The 19,359-nt window shown below is 44.8% G+C and overlaps 1 protein-coding gene across 1 annotated transcript in view; it reads right to left on the bottom strand.

Annotated features, from left to right (window-relative positions):
- Positions 1-6,996: 6,996 nt before the first annotated feature.
- Cenpe (centromere protein E) overlaps positions 6,997-19,359 on the bottom strand; it is a 63,029-nt gene continuing 50,666 nt past the window's right edge. The window contains exons 41-46 of the mRNA XM_029537938.1: positions 18,841-19,050; positions 16,005-16,117; positions 14,418-14,515; positions 11,185-11,365; positions 9,308-9,594; positions 6,997-7,301 (exon numbers count right to left, since the gene is read on the bottom strand). Coding sequence (XP_029393798.1) covers positions 7,213-7,301; positions 9,308-9,594; positions 11,185-11,365; positions 14,418-14,515; positions 16,005-16,117; positions 18,841-19,050 — 978 coding nt within the window. The 3' untranslated portion in view covers positions 6,997-7,212. The remainder of the gene's footprint in view (positions 7,302-9,307; positions 9,595-11,184; positions 11,366-14,417; positions 14,516-16,004; positions 16,118-18,840; positions 19,051-19,359) is intronic.

The raw sequence follows: 19,359 nt of genomic DNA, 5'->3' as shown, positions 1-19,359 counted from the left end.
TGGTAAGCTTTTAAGAGGTGTTTGCCACAGCCATGCACTTTAGGTGTGTTTATGCTGCCATCTAGTGGTCAGAACGTGGAACTGTGAATGCCAAACAAAGGCCTGTCTTTTGTTTGGGCAAGTTATTTAGCAGGCCAGATAGAATGGCCAAGAAGGAAGAAGGCTGCTGGAAAATACACAAGGGACCCGAGGCACTAAATACTCTAGTCATCCTAGCTCTTAACCCAGATTGCTTTGAGGGAGGAAAAAGAAATCTTCCCTGTGGCTAAAGTCTTGTTTCTGATGTTGATCTGTCACGTGCAGTCAAGTTTAACACTAATGCACCCTCAGCTGTAGAATGCTGGCATCCTGACTACGCCGGGCCTGGAGCCGTGGAACACACCCAGCTAGGATGGGAGTCTTGAAATGAACAGAGCAAAATAACAGGCAATCAAGTTGGTTGACGACCACAGGCGCCATGAGGAGAGGACTAGTCCTTGGCTGAGTCAGAGATTTGTGAGTTCACCTGGCTAGTGTCACTAGTAGGCACAGCGATCATGTAGGTCATGTGTGAATGTCCTGCATAAATCTAGGGTCCTGCATAAATCGAGGGGCTCAACACGTTCGGCACACTTGGCTACATGGGCTCTGGCACTGCAAAGGCTACAAAACAAAGCTATCAGATTGTCACCTGGGCTGGCCAGCCATGCAAGTCTGGTGGGGACGCAGGCTGTACGTTCTGAGGGTTTCCTTCTTGAAGAGAAAAGTGATGCCTCCCAGAAGGTTCTGGGTTCTGCTCCTCTTCCTGAGCGGCTCCTGAGGTGTGGGTTTCACAGTCAGTTGGATGCACGTGGGTTGGACAGAGCGGAGCAAGACAGAGAGCTGGTCCTTTAAGGCAGGCTCAGGTGACTCGCTCCTCTGCCCTCTGTGGGTGTAGAAACTTGTGATCGTTTCTTGTCCATGTTTTGTTTGTTTGCTGCCTGGTGTTAGGCGGGACTGGCTAGGTTTAAAATAACACAGACAAACAAAGCAACAGGCTTCCCGTGCTGCTCAGTGTGCGAGTGCTTTCTTTTCCTCCCTCAAGGTCCTGCCTCAGGCCCTGGCTTCAGTCTTTAGCACCATATAAAGCCCGGCAGGCTGGCGCCGAGCGAGCGCAAATAGATTTAAGAGCATCACAAAGTTTGCTTCTAACTTCACAGCCACCCTGGACTACAGAAGATCCTCATTCAGAGCAACCAACCCCCTCAAAGGAGGGGGGAGAAAGAGTCCAGTTTAAAAATAAAAAGACATAAATCCTATGTCTCTCCGCAGTAGCTGAATGAGCAAGACCTGTAAACTGGCCAACCTACAGTGTTCTTATATGGAGGAGAAGGAAACAGCGGCTCTGCCAGGGATGTGATGAGGAGGCGGCATGGTGTGCAGGTGCAGCCTAGCGTCTGCCACACACCTGAAGGATAAGTGTCAGCTTATTACAGCAGACACTCACTTCTGTCTGTACTCCTTGATTTAATAGACATGTCTTTCCTTTAGCTTCCCAGGGTTTTGAAAGACATTTCTTTTAACGACTGAGAGTGCTCCAAGACCAACTTCTGTCTCTGTCTCTGCCTCTCTCTCCCAAATAAGGGAGATGTCTGTAGTCCCTGTACTTGGGAGGCTGAGGTAGGCGATTACAAGAACAAAGTAGATTTCATAGTAAGACTTAGTCTCAAAGGAAGAAGATTCCCATCCAGAAGTATGTGGTTTCAATCCTGAACAAAAGCAGGACCCTTGCCCCAAACTCAAACTGTTTTACAAGGAGTTATGACTGAGAATTAACGTAAACATTTAAAATTGTGTGTGTATGTGTTTATGTAACCACGGAAGGCAGTGGGCAGTTGGTATTGTTCTGTGGAAGCTGCCCACCTTGCTTTTTCACACAGGATCTCAATGGCCTGAACTCATCTAGTAGGTTGGGGTGGCAGGAGAGCCAGCCCCAGGGGCGAGCTTGTCAGCACTTCCTTTGCACTTGAGTAGAGTGACACATGGCACATGCTTGGGTTTTTATGCAGGTGCTGGGATCAGAACGGTCCTCATGTTTGTGATAATCACTCAACTCATGGAGCCAATTCTCCAACCCTAAATTGACATTTTAAAGGTAAGAAACAAAGCATGTAATTTTGTTAACACAAGTTTGTTGTGTAACAGTTTCCTCTGAGATTGAAACAATCCATCCTGCAAGGAAGTGCCTTAAACAGTAAGGTAAACAATTCAAAACAGCGTCAGGAAGTCCCTGAAACCGACCAGGTTCATTAGGCACCCTGCCAGAGTGAGCAATAAAAGCTTGAGTCCCTCTCACAAGAGTAGTTAACCCATCAAGACAACACTTAGACAAGCCAAGCTGTGAATTAAGACTCAGAAAAGACAAGCTGAAAAGAAGATTCTAAGACCAGACCTGGTGCCTGGAAGAAGCAAAATCTAGCCAAATTCCTGGAAGAGGCTTAGACTATTCATTTGGAGGAGACACCTTCCAGCCTGCTGAGTTGCCTGTAGACCATTTGGTGTTCCAGGTTCCCACCTTCTGTGAGCTGCCTCTGTGCTGAGGTTGGGGTAAACCTTGGAGGTCCAACTGCCTTCAAGCCACCTCTGCTCCTGTAAGGAACTTCTCACCCACGGTTCACTTTGGTGATAACTATATTTTGGTTTGTCATGGACTTCCTGTCTGGGGTGAGATGTAGGAAGCCACTTTAGCCTTAGAGACCCCCCCCCCCCCCCGGTACTAGACTGAGTTATAAGGAACAGCTGAATTCCCAGAAACAACTTCTGGCCCCAGTTGCCTCACATGGACGTAAGACTAAGGTTTTGTTGGTTAACACCCAGTCAGGAGTGAAACTCAATAGCTGCTAAAGAGGCTGATTGGCTGATGTCGATCCAGGCCAAGTGACCAGGGAAGTCATCTGAGGTATTTTATAGGTAGTAACCCCCCTAAGATGCCAGGTGTGAAAGACAGTTAGAAATGTACATGTATGTACCTGGTTGGCTTCCCCTACCCTACCTAATTTGGGTGGTTTTTTGTTTGTTTTGGCTTTTGTTTTAAAAGGTTGCTCTACTAGAGAAAGAACCTAAGGAGTTGAAGGAGCTTTCAGCCTCATAGGAGGAACAACAATATGAACCAGCCAGTAGCCCCAGAGCTTCCAGGGACTAAACCACCAACCAAAGAGTACACATGGAAGGACCCATGGCTCCAGCTGCATATGTAGCAGAGAATGACCTTGTGGGACATCAATGAGAGGAGAGGCCCTTGATCTTGTGAAGACTCGATGCCCCAGTGTAGGGGAATGCCACGACAGGGAAGCTGGAGTGGGTGGGTTGGTGAGCAGGGGGAGGTGGGATGGGATAGGGGGTTTTTGGAGGGGAAATGGGGGGGATAACATTTGAAATGTAAATTAAGAAAATATCTAATAAAAAAGAAAGAAAGAAAAAAAGGTTTCTCTATCCAGCCTGCTCGTTTTCCCAACTCTCCAGGCTGACATGGTTTGGAACCAAACCCAGCTGTCTGATGGATCAGTTTTTGAATAAAGATACTTTTGTTGGCTCGATCTTGGCTTTCATGGTGGATTATTCCCAAATCCTCAGACCCTAATAGTGTGTGTCATCCCTCCACAGGAAAAGTCTTGTTACACAGCATAACTGGCACACAGTCGTGGCAGAGCTGAAGGTGAGTTAGGGAGGCCAAGTGCACAGTCCTGGCAATGGTTGGCATGGCTCACAGATGTTTGGCACCCCGAATGGAGGGCATCCATGGAGGGAATTCCAATAGTCGCCCTTTTCTGCATGATGTATGCAAGAAAAAGTATTGGCTCAGGACCCCAAGACCAAGTTCTCAGCACAAATGTATTTGCCCCAGAGGGTCAGAGGGCAGGAAATCAGAGACAAAGACAGAAGATTGAGGATGGAGGAGAGGGGGAAAGGAACACGGGAGAGGGAGGAGGGGTATTGACAAAGGACCGCCACTGGATAAAGAGGAGACAGATGTGGCACATAGGAAAACGGCAGTTTACCAAGGTAAAAGGGGAATCCCCGAGTTAGGATAAAGTGTTTAATTTTGGCTTATGAGGTGAGCCAAAGGCTATTGATTACTGAAGTCCTATACTTTTACAGCTGGAGCTTGGTACAGGACTTTCAGCCTTAGGAGGAAGTGGTCAAATAAAGGAGCAGTCCTGGGCGGCTAACTTTAGGAATGTAATCTGACTTTTTTTTTTTTTAAGCAAGGCAGAGGGAATTCCGGAGAAGGGCAAAGCCTGCTAGAGCCACGTTCACCACATTCCTCTGGCCAGAGTCCTTTCAATGTGTGCTGATGGCCTTTGTGCTATGACCACTAGAACCACGCTCGCCACATTCCTCTGGCCAGAGTCCCTTCAGTGTGTGCTGATGGCCTTTGTGCTATGACCGTGATTATATGGTTCTTGCTGTGGCTAAGGAAATGTACAACTATGGCTGAGCCATCAGAGTTAGGAGGCAGTCTCATCTTCATGTGGTTGGTACAGGGTGGCGTGATGAGGGAGGCCCATCAGGATACAGAGCTGCGTTCAGTTAAAGGTTTGTAGCGGCTCTCAACCTTCTAACGCTGCAACCCTTTAATACAGTTCCTCAGGTTGTGGTGATCCCCAAGCACAGTGTAAATATTCGATATGCGGAATATCTGATGTGTACCCACAAAGGGGGTACAGAACTACTGGTTTACTGGAAATCTTGCAGCCTTTAAGATTAGTGCATAAGGATCGGGATTATCGGCAAGCGGCAGCAGACATTGCCTGGCTTCTGTTGTGTATAGTTAAAAAATGTATCCGGGGCCAAGATGGGGGCCTATCAGGGACTTGTTTGTATGAAGGAACCAGGAAAGGGAGATTCGACAACATCCTCTGTGTCAGTCTGATTTGCTACGAACACTGCAGAAGGGAGAGGATGAGATGGAGGTGCTGGCTTGCTGCTTGGGGCCAGACGGAAAAGAGAGGCCACGTTAGATCTGTGCTCAGAAGCCCCTCGTGGTGCAAGAACTTGGAACTCATGGAAAAATGACCCAGGGAGTGGGAGGAGGGGGTCATACTAAAAGCATAAGATGCTGTAGTTTATACTTCAAGGGATTAAAAAAAGGTAAGTCTGTAACCCAGCTTGCAGATGGGGTGGGGCATTAACAATGGCCCAGCAGACTAGAGTGATCAGGAAATAGTACTTGGAGCTGTTGGAACAAACAATGAATGAGCCTGTTGCAGCACAGCTTGTGAGGTTGTGGGTCAAGGGGGTGCTTGGGATCCACCTGACCGCTGTGGAGGCAGAAATACTGAGTAATGAAACTATTCCTCCTTAAGGCAAAGGCTGCATAAACTGCAACAGTATGAGGGGAATCAGTCCCTGATGACAAAACCATTAGGATGCTTCGTTATCTCCATCAGAGGTCATCACACATAGGGGCCAGAGGTCCATAGAGAAGTGGACATGAGTGAAGGGGCTAGGAATGAGGGAAGCTGTGTTTGAACCCCAGGGCCGCAGAGCTCACAGAGGAGTTAAGGAAAAGGCTGAGGCCTTTGGTGGGGCAAGATCTTTGTAAAGCAGGAAAGGCCTTGGCAGATCTTAGTATCTTAGATCTCATGAGAAGCAATCTAGAGGAGATAAGAACATGGTAAAGAAGAGGTCTGTCTGGGTTCTTTAAAGGCAAATGTGGCAAAATTTATGGAGTTCATAAGGTTAAAAATTGATACAAAGGCAACCGTGTGCTAAGGGGCTTCTGCAAGTCTTTAGTACTGTTCTCAACCTGGGGGTCACACATCAGATAACCGGAGTACCAGATATTTGCATTACGACCCATAACAGCAGCAACATCAGTTATGAAGTAGCAACAGATTATGGTTGGGGTCCCCACAGCATGAGGAACTGTATGTATCAAAGGGTCACAGAATTAGGAAGGTTGTGAACTGCTGCTTTAATCCCGAGCAGTTCACAGAAAGACACCATGCTAGTGCAATCTAAGTAAAGCAAGGATGGGGCATCCATGCCGCATCATGTTTTATTTTAGTATTTTCTTCGTTGTGAACTTCTGGGCTCCCCTGACACTTGCTGATAACAGATGACCACAGACTTTCAGAGTGTTTCACCGAAGTCAGCTTTGTAACTCCACCTTTGTACCATTACGGGACGATGGTTTGGGATGCTGCCATCCCCTAGAAAATGCTAACCTGAGTATTTCTCAAATTCAGAAAGCCACCAGAAAGACCACCAGGTACAATGGTAATTCCAAGTACGATCTACCCTACCACCCTGCTGCAGCTGGGTTAATCTAAAGAAAACGAAAATCCCAAGAGTTTTCTGATGGGTGGAAAACAATATCCCAGAAGTCCTAAGGGCATTGAGTGAAAATCTCAGTGCCTGGGATGGGTGACCTCCCTGTGAATTGCTGGCCAGGGAAGCCCTCTAGGTCCCACCAGTCATAAAGGCCTTCCTTGTATGTCACAGTGGATCTATGTGCCTGCCTGCTGTGACTGCTGGACATGGGGAAACCAAGCTGAGACTGCACTGGAGAATGGGAAAGCCCCACCTGCTGGCTTTCCATGCCCACAGGGGCTGTGTGGGTTGGTGGTGAGTCACCAACACTCTATGGATCCTGCGTGCTAGAATAACACAGCAGCAGGATGGACCTGCTTATGCACCAGTGGCTTGTCTACCGTGGATGACCAACAGCCCTTCATGTCTGACACTGTAAGCCAGAACCAACCTTGTGGCTGGGAAGTCGTGGGTGATATTTGTACTTTGGTCTGTCATGGGCTCCCTGTCTGGGCTGAGCAGAGAAGTGTGTTTTGTCGTCTCAGGAAGTTTTGTCATACAACAAGGCTTATCTTATGTGCTATGCTCCAGAATTTTTTAAGTCATATATAAGTAACTTTAATAAAATGTATACATGTTATACCCATCTGGAAAGACTAAAAATTTCCTTCAAGACCTTTACTCTTTGCAATGTATAAAAATAAATAATTAACAGTTCAGTATCTGGAATGTCACAGATGCAAGCAGAAGGACCTGCCACCAGCGTTCTAAGTCACTGCAATCAATTCATTCCTTGTTCCTCCATCTTCTACAGTGGAAATTAGACTGAAATTAAGTCGGACTGCATCGTCTTTGTCAGTGTTGACACATGAGGAAAGCCATTCAAGGGTGATCTGCTCTGACAGAGGCATCCATCCAAGGGCTCTCTGAGGGGGGCATCTACTGCATTTTGCACTCGGATACATCTTTTCCCAAGGAGGCCTGACAGAGGTCTGTCTTGGGCTCCACATTCTCTACTTCATCTGGTTCTGAGAAAGAAAATAAAAAGCAAATCAATCCTAATTCAAATACACACGGAGCAAGGTCACGAGGATGCAGCCTTTCAGGAGAGAATGGTGACTGGCTCATGTGTTCGCTAAAGCAGCAGTCCACTTCCCCATCAGAACTCTAGGCCCCACTGTCAGAAGGTGTAAGGAAATGATGCAGCTAAGGACTCATGAGGTATACGCAGTCAGTTAATTGAGGTTTAATGTGCGTCCACTACGAACTCCATCTGATTTCCCTTTGTTGCACATTGGGAACACAGTGTGTTGGCCTCCTGGCAGAGGAGTGGCTCACACAGCATCAGCAGCTACTTGGCATGCTGCCAAGGGAGAGGAAGGGAGGGGCATATATGGACCAGTGACCGCATCTGCAATGCAGCCAGTGGCTAGAGTGTGGCATTTTACCTTGAATCCAGTTAGAGAGCTGCTAACATGTGAGAGCTCATTCCTGAACTGGAAGCCTAGGCAGCTATTCCTAGCCAGAGAGGTCACAGACCTAAGGAGAACTGACTGACTGCCACCACTTTCTTACGCTAACTATTCTAAACACTTATTTTGTGCGCACAGTAAGGGCAGGTCTCACTCCTCCTCAAAGCAAGTTTTCCCCCCCAGCACGGCAGAGGAAGTTTACAGAATGTCACAGCTAGTCAAAATGCAGTCAATGGACTGTGGGATACAGACTCAGTTGATACATCTAGAGTAGAACTCCTCCACTTAAGGCCCAGGCAGAAGGGGGCTGGAAAGACTGTGAGAGCTAGAGGGCCAGGGAGCCTGCTGTGGGACTGTGGCTTCTAGCTCTGAAAGGGACATTATACCCATCAAATGTCAATATGGCTTCTTAAACAGTCACAATAATAGTATCATCCCAAACTAGATGGGAGAAATCTCACAGCACCCCATGGAGAAGGGAAGGGAGCTACAAGCAGTTAATAACAGCTGAGAGGGAGAGAGTATTAATCTTCTACAGGGATGAGCTCCCTGACTGAAGCTCCACAGGGTCAGCCTGGAAGCACCCAGCAGGATGCTTACTCTTCATATGTATGTCTAGCAACAGGGTTAAAAAGGAGGGTGTGGGCCATAGGCTTTTTTTTACATGTGTTTGCCTGCATGTATGCATATGCACCACTCACACACCGTGCCCTCAGGAGCCAGAAGATCCTCTGGAACTGCAGTTATGCAGTAGTGAGTTGCTATGTGGGGCTGGGAAGGTAACCCCGGTCGTCGTTGTCGTCTTTTTTTTTTTCTTTGAGACAGGGTTTCTCTGTGTAGCCCTGGCTGTCCTGGAACTCACCCTGTAGACCACTGCCCGGCTGATCCTGGTCTTCTTGCACGAGCAGCAAGTGCTTGTACCTGCTGCACTACCTCTCAAGTTTTGAATTAGTTTTTTAAAAATACTACATTGTTTGATAATTCACTGTAGAATGGGGTATGGTGGCAATTCTGGGGTAGAGCTTGTATCCAACGACCTCTAATTTACTTAGTAACCGACAAAGTAATACTAGTGATGCTGGCAGTCTGAACAAGCTAATGTCACTTCCTTTCAGTAAATAGGGGAAAGGTTACTATAATTTGTATGCACAGAAAAAAATAGTGCATAGGACTTTATGCCCTCCAGGATTTTAGTTCCCTGGAGGTCCGGGAGTGACTCTCTCACAGATAAAGGAGGACTTCAAAAATACGTATGTCACAGGACATACAGTTGTCTTTGAGAAGCTTTGAGCTGAGCACGGACTTGAGTGGGTGTGTGAGTCAGATGTGGTGGTTCTGTAAGTGGGAAAATGACTCTTCCTCCCCCGACAGCAGGTGGAGGACTGCGGTACCCCAGTGGCAGGGTAACACAGTGAACTGAAGTCAGTGCACACCATGTAACAGTGAAGTAACTGCACCGCTCCAACAGGAACATGTGTTCTCACAGCCGAACAGATGAATCAAACACACGTGGATTCATCTCTTATTCCCAGTGACACCCAGCAGCCCGAGCAGTTACCTACCTGGGGAGAGCCCTAAACTGGAGTTGTCAAAATAGCGGATCGGGCGAGGTTCTGGTAGAGATTTTGACCGGTTCTCAAAAAACCATGATTTTGGAGAATCTTTTGGCACAGGACCCTGGAGATTCCATGCCCTGCATTGAGAAGCTGTGCTCTGTCTCCGTTTAGAATCTGTCCCAGTCACTTTAGGAGACTTTGGCGAATTCTCACAGGCTGTTTCTCTGTAATTGTCTCCTTTAAGAGTTCTTTCCTCCCGGGTTTTAACCTCATTGGAGAGTTTAGAGTTATCACTTGAATGGAAGCAGAGAGAGAGAGATCAGACAACTCAATTCTTCAATGTGGGCATGGAGAAAAATTTAAAAAGAACCCTAGCCTGTTGAAATACATAACATGAAATTTGCTGTTATTACATTTGTATTTTAATTTCACCATAACTCTTCTGTTTGGACCACTTGCATGGTTCAGAAGAGGAGCTACACCAATTGAATTAAACTAAAACTTTTTGATTATGGAGTTTTGAAAAAATTCAAAGTTGGACATCATATTTAATGAATCCACAACATCCAGAGTAGTTTATGCACTGCTGTAATAATTGGACAATTCAGATTTATAGAATGTTTATTAAACCTTTACAGAAGTATATTTTCGCCTTTCCTAACTTCTCTTCACTTTTTTGGTCACCATTTCGCCACCTCTCTGACTCTCTCTAGACATCATCGGATTCCTCTTCCAAATGTAATTTCCTATGACACCTATACCATGTTTTGATGGGACAGGGTCTCAACAGAGCTCTGATGGCCTCAGCCTCCCGACTTTCCTCTTTGCTCCTGAGTTCTGCGACTACAGCTATGCACTCCACTGTTTGGCCCTTTGCCTTTGCTTAGTGTTACTCTATGTGAAAGATTACTCAGTTGCTTTTGACTCATTTACTCATCTCTGCGGCACTGGGGAATGGGTCCGGGGCCTGTGCACTCTATGCCAGCACTCTGCCATGGAGCTATCCTGCTAGCTCTTTACTCTTCACGAGTAATTGTTTTCCACCGTTCTGTTCATATAGTGTTTGGTACAAAAGCTGTATACTTCCATGGTGGGAGCAGCCAAATGATGCCGCGCTCTAAGCCGGTCTGTCAATAGGTTCAGTGCTGAACTCAGGGTCGGAGCAGCTTCGCTGCCTCTCTGGGGACTATGCGCAGCTCTCTGCTCAGCGTTCATTCCCTAGTACTTGACCTAATTGAAGATAGGTCAGAACAGCTGGGAGACGGTTCAGTGGGTGAGGTACTCCAGTTTGATTCCTAGAACCCACGTAAACACAAAGCTGGGTGCTCGATCCATGCCTGTCCCTCAGGGCTACAGAGGTGGGGGCAGGGGGCTCCCTGGAGTTTGCTGGCTCACCAGGTCAGCTGATCCAGAGAGCTCCAGGCTCAGTCAGTCTCAAAAACAAGCTGGGAAAGTGAGCAGACCTCTGCCCCCCACGCACAAGTTTGCAGTTAATGACTGACATGTGAAACGGAGCACTAAATCCCCACGTCTTCTAAAATAAACAAGCACGTACTTCATACTTGCTACAAATCTCCTTTCCCAAAATTAGTAAAAGGTTGACAACTGCAGAAAACATATACAAATCCTTACAACATATGAAGTACATAAACACAGGATCTGTCATGCTGCCACAACTTTCCTTTCTCGTCTGCTCAGGTTCTTTTTTTTTTCTTCTTGTTTTTTGAGACAAGTTCTCTCTATTAGGTATCCCTGGCTGCCCGAGAACTTACTACAAGCCTACTATTCAAAAGGCTGGCCTTGAACTCAGAGATCTGCCTGCCTCTGCCTCCTGAGTGCTGGGGTTAGTGGTGTGACCCAGCACGCCTGGGTTTAGAACTTACCTTAATAGTTGATTATTTTGCTTTCTTAGCTGCTCATTTTGCTGCTTTAACTTAGAAATTTCACTTTCCATCCTTTTATATTCACTTTTCAAAATAAGAGCTTTTGTGCTTTGTACGATCCCACTGCCGCCTCCACAGGTCAGAGGTTTACTCGGGAGCTGAGAGTCTTGTTCTGCTATCACTGTAGGAGGCAAACATACACACAGGCTGATGTGATTTCTTTTGTAAGCAGAATGGACAGGGAGTCTTCTGTGCTGCCCAAGCTGGCTCTGATCTGGCACTGACCCCCTGCAGAGGCCTCCGGAGTGTGGATACAGGCATATGTCACCACATCCAGACAGGCAGATAATCTTAATTAGCTCTCATGTTCAAAATAATAGAAATATTAAAACTTGTAACAGGCCTCTATGAAACCCATTTCCTGGATGTCTCTTGTGATTTTTTTTAGCCTGTCCCTCATTTCCTCTGTTCACTTGATCACCAGAGCTCCATCCCCCTACAGCTTGCCTCTAACAGGTGCACTTTCTGCCCTAACGGCAGCAATAGCGACGTTTATGTGGCTTTTTTTTTTGTTTTGTTTTTTTGAGACAGGGTTTCTCTGTTTAGCACTGGCTATCCTGGAACTCACTCTGTAGACCAGGCTAGCCTCGAACTCAGAAATCAGCCTGCCTCTGCCTCCCGAGTGCTGGGATTAAAGGCGTGCGCCACCACGCCCGGCTAACAGTGGCGTTCATAGTCAGAGGCACTGCGTGCTGTCTATGCCCTGATCACCATGGGGCTTGTCAGCTGCTACCTTACTGCAGGTCACACAGAGACTGCCCCCAAGTCACTCGGTACCCTGCAATTGCTCAACAGCTACGTGCTAACTAAATATACCTCCCAAATGATATGAAAACATGACAGCACTGTGCATAAAACTGTGAAAATGGAGCTGTCATTTATTTCAATTACCCACTAGGTTACCAGCAGTTCATTAAAGAGACAGAACATATGTAAGGAGATTAGTGATATACATTTCTAGCATTCAGGTACAATACAGGACAGGCATCTCTGAAAACCACAACTGCTCCCATATCCCAGTGGATGAGAGATGAACATCTCACTAAATACAGAAAAGGGGCTTGACAAAACCCAACCTTTACTCATGGTAAAGATGAGGACAGGAGGGATAGATCCTAGGACAACAGTCTACAGCAAGCCCTCAGTCACAGTCATGATAAACAGAACACCCCAGGTGCTATTAATGAGATCAGGAAGAAGACAAGACGCTCATTCTCTCCCCTCTGGTTTAATATAGTGGTCCAAGTCTTACTAAGGGAAATAAGACAACTGAAGGAGAGCGAGGGATACGAACAGGCAAGGAAAAGTGAAAGTATCCTTATTTGCGGATGACATGATTTTATACATAAAAGACTTGAAAATTCACTAGAAAATGCCTACAGATGATAATCACTTTCAGCAAAGTAGCAGGATACAAAAATCAGCTTTCAAAAATCAGTAGACTTCCTTAAAAAAAAAAAAAAAATATATATATATATATCTTGGACTGACTCTAAGCAAGCAAATATAAGACCTGTACAATAAAATTTTAAGATTCTAAAGAAATTGAAGATGACATCAGAAGATGGAAAAATCTCCCATGTTCATGGATTGGTAGGATTAATATTTTTAAAAAGGCCATCCTACTAAAAGCAATCTATAGATACAAGGCAATCTCCATCAAAATTCCAACACAATTCTTCACAGAAATTGAAAAAAAAGTCTTAAATTTCATATGGAAACACACACACACACACACACACACACAATGTAGCTAAAACAATCATGAATAATAAAAGAACTGGAGTTATTACTGTTTCAAATTAAAAATTATAGCATAGAGCTATAATTAGTAATTATATAGTAATAAAAATGGCATGGTATTGGTATAAAATCAGACATGATGAATTGAACTGAAGACCCAGATGTAAGTGCACAAACCTATGGATACCTGATATTTGACAAACAAAAATACACACTGGAAAAGAGAGCCTCCTTCAACAGATGGTTCTGGCCAAAGTGAGGGGCTACATGTAGAAGAGTAAAAGCAGGTCTCTCCCTGTCATCCTGCACAGCAAACTCAGATGGATCAAGGACCTCCACAAGGTCAGACACCCTGAATGTGATCCAAGAGAAAGGCGGGAATAGGCTGGCACCAAAAAGACCTTCTGGACAGGACTCCGATAGCAAAAGTATGAAGACCAAGAATTAATAACTGGGACCTTAGGAAGCTAAAAGTCTTTGCTAAAAACAGCAAAGAACACCATCAACTTACAACTGGAAAAAAAAAAAAACCCTTTACCAATTATATATCTGATGGACAATATCTAGAAAATAAAAGACCCCCCCCCCCAAAAAAAAAACCCAACCCAACTGATCAAGAAAATAAATAACTTAAAAATGTGATACAGGGGACTAGAGAGATGGCTCAGCAGTTAAGAGCCCTGGCTGCTCTTCCAGAGGACCTGGGTTCAATTCCCACACCCATAGGGCAGATCACAGCTGCCCGTGTCTCCAGTTCCTGGGGACCCAATACCCTCATACTGGAATACATGCAGGCAAAACACAAATGAACATTTAAAATGAAGGGGGAGTGGAAGGGTATACACTAAACAGAGTTCTCAGAAGTATGAAACACAAGAGACCAAGAAACACTTAAAGCAGTGGTTCTCAACCTTCTTAATGCCGCTACCCTTGAATACAGTTCCTCACCTGTGGTGAGAACCATAAAATTATTTCGTTGCCACCTCTTAACTGTTATTTTGCTACTGTTACGACTCATAATGAAAACATCTGATATGCAGACTATCTGATGTGACCCCTGTTGGGTCATGACCCACGGGGTGAGAATCATTGACTTAAAAGAAATAATCAAATTTTTAGCTATCAGGGAAATGCAAATTAAAACTTTGATATTCCGTGCTACGCCAATCAGATCTTTCTTCTTCCTATTGGGCTGCCTCATCCAGCCTCGATATGAGGATTTGTGCCTAGTCTTCTTGTATCTTGTTATGGTTGATAGCCCTGGGAGGCTTGCATTTTTCTGAAGGAAAATGAAGATCTGGGGGAGTGGGGTTGTTGTTCTTGTTGGGGCGAACTAGGAGTGGAAGGAGGGGAAATTGCAGTTGGGATGCACTGTGTAATAAATCACCATCAGCACCATCAGCACCATTTGTCTGTAGTCTCCCACTTACTTGAGGTATCCTGGGCCTGTTGATTTCGTCTAAGATCTTCTCTCAGTAGCCTTATCATTTCTTCTTGATGTTCAACAGTGGCTTTTATAGAAAGAATTCTAACAAGAATAAAATAATAAAAATGGGTAAATATTCAAGTGATTTTACATGGAAGAGTAACTGGAAATGTTGCAGAAGTTTCTAACTGGATGCCAGTCATACTGATGTAAGAGCCCTATTCGGTTCAGCTGTAGGAACAGTCCAGCTTTATTATTGAGAGACTAATTCATTTAAAATTTCTGGAAACATAATAAGTTATGTTAGTTATAGCTGGACAAAATTATTTTTTGAGACACTATAAACTGTTACCACAGGGCAATGTAAATGGAAAACCACCAGAGAATGAAAAGAAACAAAACAAAAACAAAAACAAAGAAAAGCAAACCACACACTTAATGTTGTCGGGACAGCAAATCCTTACTGCAGCGCTGATTTATGGCAAAGAGTCAAAGCTCGGACTTGACACTGCTTCCCAGGAGAAAGAGATGCTTTATGAATTGTCAGTCAGTAATCCAAGCATTAATCAGCCATGATAAATTAGAATGCTCCCTCAGAAATTATACTGTTCTTAAAAGCTATGAAAGTGAGGCCAGTTGTTGTGACATGACTGCCGCCCCTCTGTGCAGGCAGATCTCTGAACTTGAGGTCAGCCTAGTCTACAAAGCACTCTTCAGGACAGTTAGGGCTACCCAGAGAAACCCTGCCTCAGAAACCCAGCAACTATGAAGACAAGTGCCGACTGGACTTCACAGGCGACACTGCCCGTTCACATTTCTATTTTCCAGGCAGAGTTAATTGACATTCCTGACCAGGAAGAACTTCTACAGAGCTGGGTTACATTGTGGGACCCTCTACTCTTACACTAGCCCCGCTTTTGTTTAAATGCCAGCACTGGGTGAGACTAATACCTGTTTAGGGTGATGGGCAGACTTGGAATTCAGTTCCTCTGACTGCTCAAGGTCATCTTACTGTGCTCTAGACACAAACAACTTTTGGTGTACGCTAATGTGACAGCACACACAGGTAAGTGATAAGAGGTGGGTATGCTGAGGGATCCCAAGTACCCAAAGAAAACAATCTCTACACAAAACAACAGGAGGAGGAAGGGAGCCAACAGAACCAAGACGTCTTCGCCCATGTGCACGCACAGCAAAGCAAAGGCTCTCAACAGTCACTCTGAAGGTCACAGGCCACTTTTAAGTTGTCTGCATGCATCACTGAGGAAGAAGCAGTCAAAGGCACCCTGCAAATGCCTCGAGTCAGGTTCATGTTCTCACTACTGGGGATGCAGCAGGGCCTGGTCCATGTTGGGCTGGCTCCCTGCCAGGAGCTGCACCACAGCTGCGGCTGGGCTGATGTTTAATGTTGCAGATGGAACCACAATTTAATAAGCTTAAAACCTGTGGGTGCTTACATATTTTTTTAAAAAAAATTCAGTATTTTAATAAATTACTTTCTGAAAAGTAAACTACTTCAGAGATGTCTGTGTAGTCTATAGAGGAATGCTATGTGACTGAAGCCATGCTAGGAGAGTGAGGACAAGCATACTTCTTTTCACATTCCTTGGCGTTCGCCTTCTTCTCTAGGTCACTCTTCACCAGCTGCATTTTGAGATCCTCAATTTCTTCTTTATAGGGCACAGCTCCTAAAGCAATTTTGTCCTTTCATAGAAAAAAAAGGAAAGGAAAACAGTGATTAGTTTCAATTTTGCCAGTTGTTTGATCACCACACTGTAGCAGGAGTGTGGGAAATCTACCTACAACTCCTGAGGCGTGAAAGCTAAGAAAGGCACTAACAGGGTTTTTCTGTGTAGCCCTGGCTGTCCTGGAACTCCCTCTGTAGACCAGGCTGGCCTCGAACTCAGAAATCCACCTGCCTCTGCCTCTCAAGTGCTGGGATTAAAGGTGTGTGCCACCACGCCCGGCGAAAGGCACTAACTTTAATTGAGTAATATCCCAATACTTGGTATGAAGTATATCTGAAGCTATATATGAACTAATATTTTTTCTTTCCTTAAGAAAACACTCTTCTCAATGAAAAATGTGATGTACTTTTCCAAATGAAACAGAAAGGCTGAAAGTAATCAGACGAGGGCTTGCACAATGGCTCAGTGGTTCTGAGCGAGCACTGGCTGCTCTTCTGGCCTACCTGGGTTTAACTTCCAGCACCCACATGACTACCCACAACTGTCGATAACTCCAGCACTAGGCAAACACATGATTAACTCCTGACCCCCATCCTACCTCCCATCTGCTGGGATTACAGGCCAGTGCTACCAAGCCTATTTGAGCTTCCAGCACGGCAGGCAAGCACACATCCCAACTGGGCTACGTCCTTAGTGCTATCATTCCATAACAATGCAGTAACAGTGCACAGCTCACTCAAAACAAGATACATGGATGCACTCTGGCGTATCTTGTTTTGAGTGGAGTTCCTTCTAATCTTCCCATTTCATATCAGATTGCTTAATATCCTTCCTACGACACTTTAGAAGTTCTTTTTGTTTATTGTATTTAAGGGTCTTATCAGATAAAGATATTTTATACCTTTTCTCCCTGTCTGTTTACATTATTCTTCTGGCCAGGGTCTCTGGAGAGCAGGGCTGAGTAGTGAGAGTGCATGTGTCTATGTTTAATCCCGTGGCTGCACTTTGGTTTGTATGTAAAAAGCCATTGTCTACCTAATGGGACACATGTTTCTCCTGTGTTGTCTTCTTCGTTCTGCTTTCTATTTAGGTTTATCCTAAGAGATGGATCGTGCCTTTTAGGATGCTCTCTTGCTATGTGGGCCAGACAGGTCCTAGGCTGGAGAAACCGTGCCACCCTCCACCTCAGCCTCCTGAACAACACATGGGCCTTGTTACTTCCATCATGAATGCTGGTGCGCGTGTCCAGGCAGCTGACCTCAATATTTGATGACTTCTCCTTTCCCCAGCGAGGTATCTTTGTCCTTTTAAAAAGATCCTAGGGCTGCCTTTGAATGCCTGACTCTAGGCTCTCACGTCTGTCCCTCTGATCTGTTTGTCTACATACTGTTTTAAAAGTTCAAATAAACCAACAAGAAAATTTCAATACAGGCTTAAAGTGTAGAAATTATGCAGGTATTCTTTGGCTATGATACAGAGAAAGTACTCACATAAAACACTGTCCTAGTAATTCTCGGGGAAATCAGAACTAGAAAAGATGATTTAGAAATGAGTGACAGGAAGTACTGGGCACAGGCACCGTGTCACCTGTGGTCAAAGGATTGCTTGAAAAAACAAAACCAAACAAAACCAAAAGCCAAAAATCCTGCTAGCCATCAGGTGTTCTTATTAATGAATCAGAAAGACTGAAATAGAAAGTCCTGGTTAATAAGACTTGTTTAGCCCTGCCGATAAGCAGGTTCTGTTAACCACTCTTATACTAGAAAGGCAGTCCCCTGTGCTTTTGATATGAATCATACTGGACTTAGAAGTTAATTATGAATGGGGCTGGGAGACGACTCACCAAGTAAGAACACATCTGTTCTTAGAGAACACCCAAGTTTGCTTCCCAGCTCACATCAGGGATAGCAAGCTCACTGCCATCTGACTTGAACAATTTGAAATATTACAAGAAGTAGTTTACCAAGATTTTGTCCAAATTACATTTCATTTTTAGTTAAAAATGCTCTATTAGACATTGTATTCAGAGGATAAAATTAATATCCTTGGGAGTAAATTCTGAAATAAGCATTTTTAGATACTACAAGTTTAAAAATATGATCCACAGTAACAGTTTTAAAAAGTCAAACTATGGAGCATTTATGCACCTCTTCAGAATAGCAAGCAATCCCAGATCCCCGAGGCCCCAGGCAGTCCAAACCGACTTAACAAAATGTGTTGCTTATTCTATTTTGAAAATTTTTTTTTCTGGTACAATAAAATTAACCACTTTGCTGGGTGATGGTAACTAGTGCCTTTGGGAGGCGGGTCTCTGAGTTCAAGGCCAGCATGGTCTATAAGGAAAGTTCCAGAACAGCCAAGGCCACATAGAAAAACCCTGTTTCTGTTGAGGCCTACCCCGCCAGCAAAGCTGTAGGCATTTTGTTCCATGCCTGCTGGCTATTTCATATCTGTAATATGCCTGCTAGTCATTGACACAGAAAAATAACTTGACTCAGAGCAGGGTCATTGATGCCCACATACCCTGTTATGTTCTGTATGTAATGAGGTTTGTTAATCTTAAATTCCACAACTATAAGTCTCATGTAGGACCCATCAAATTAAAGGTCAATATGAACTGTTCTGTCTGAAACTGCTGGAGTCAGGGCTGACCCAACTCACCACACACATGGACAACAGCGCACTCACCCTAAGTGAGTGAGTGAGTGCATTTGCTTTCAACACCAGGAAGTTTCCTACCTTTGAGGTCAGTTGTTCGGCTCCTGATGCACCATGAGGACCCTCTCTGTCCCGTGTGGAAGGCTGCACAGCAGACTGGGAGGCAGTCAGTGTCTGGTAGACTTCAGACAGTTGTTCAGTTCTTTGTTTCAGTGACTCCAGGTAATGTTCCAATTCTTTGGATCTGGTAGCACTTCTTTCCTCAAACTCTGTTGATTCATTTATCATGGCCTATAAACAGTGAGAGACCACTACAGCTTTAAAATAATTGATGTTTTAAAATTACATTATGAAAAAACTAGAATTCTAAGAGAGTGTGCATGCTGAAATTCATTGTTTAAAACAGTGCTCAAGACAACGAATGCACATTTCTCTTTCAACATGTTAGATGTTAAGACCGCCATGAATAAAAGAAGGGATGGGAAGATCTATACTGACCTGCAAGATCATTTCACTTCATTACGTTTACAGGAATTCAGGAAAAGGAATGAAGAACTGTGTAGGCTAAAGTCATCAAGAGGCGAGCACACAGAGCAAACT

Source organism: Mus pahari, chromosome 4, assembly GCF_900095145.1.
Source record: "Mus pahari chromosome 4, PAHARI_EIJ_v1.1, whole genome shotgun sequence".
Taxonomy (NCBI): Eukaryota; Metazoa; Chordata; class Mammalia; order Rodentia; family Muridae; genus Mus; species Mus pahari.
This window is presented reverse-complemented; position numbering and strand designations above follow the sequence as displayed.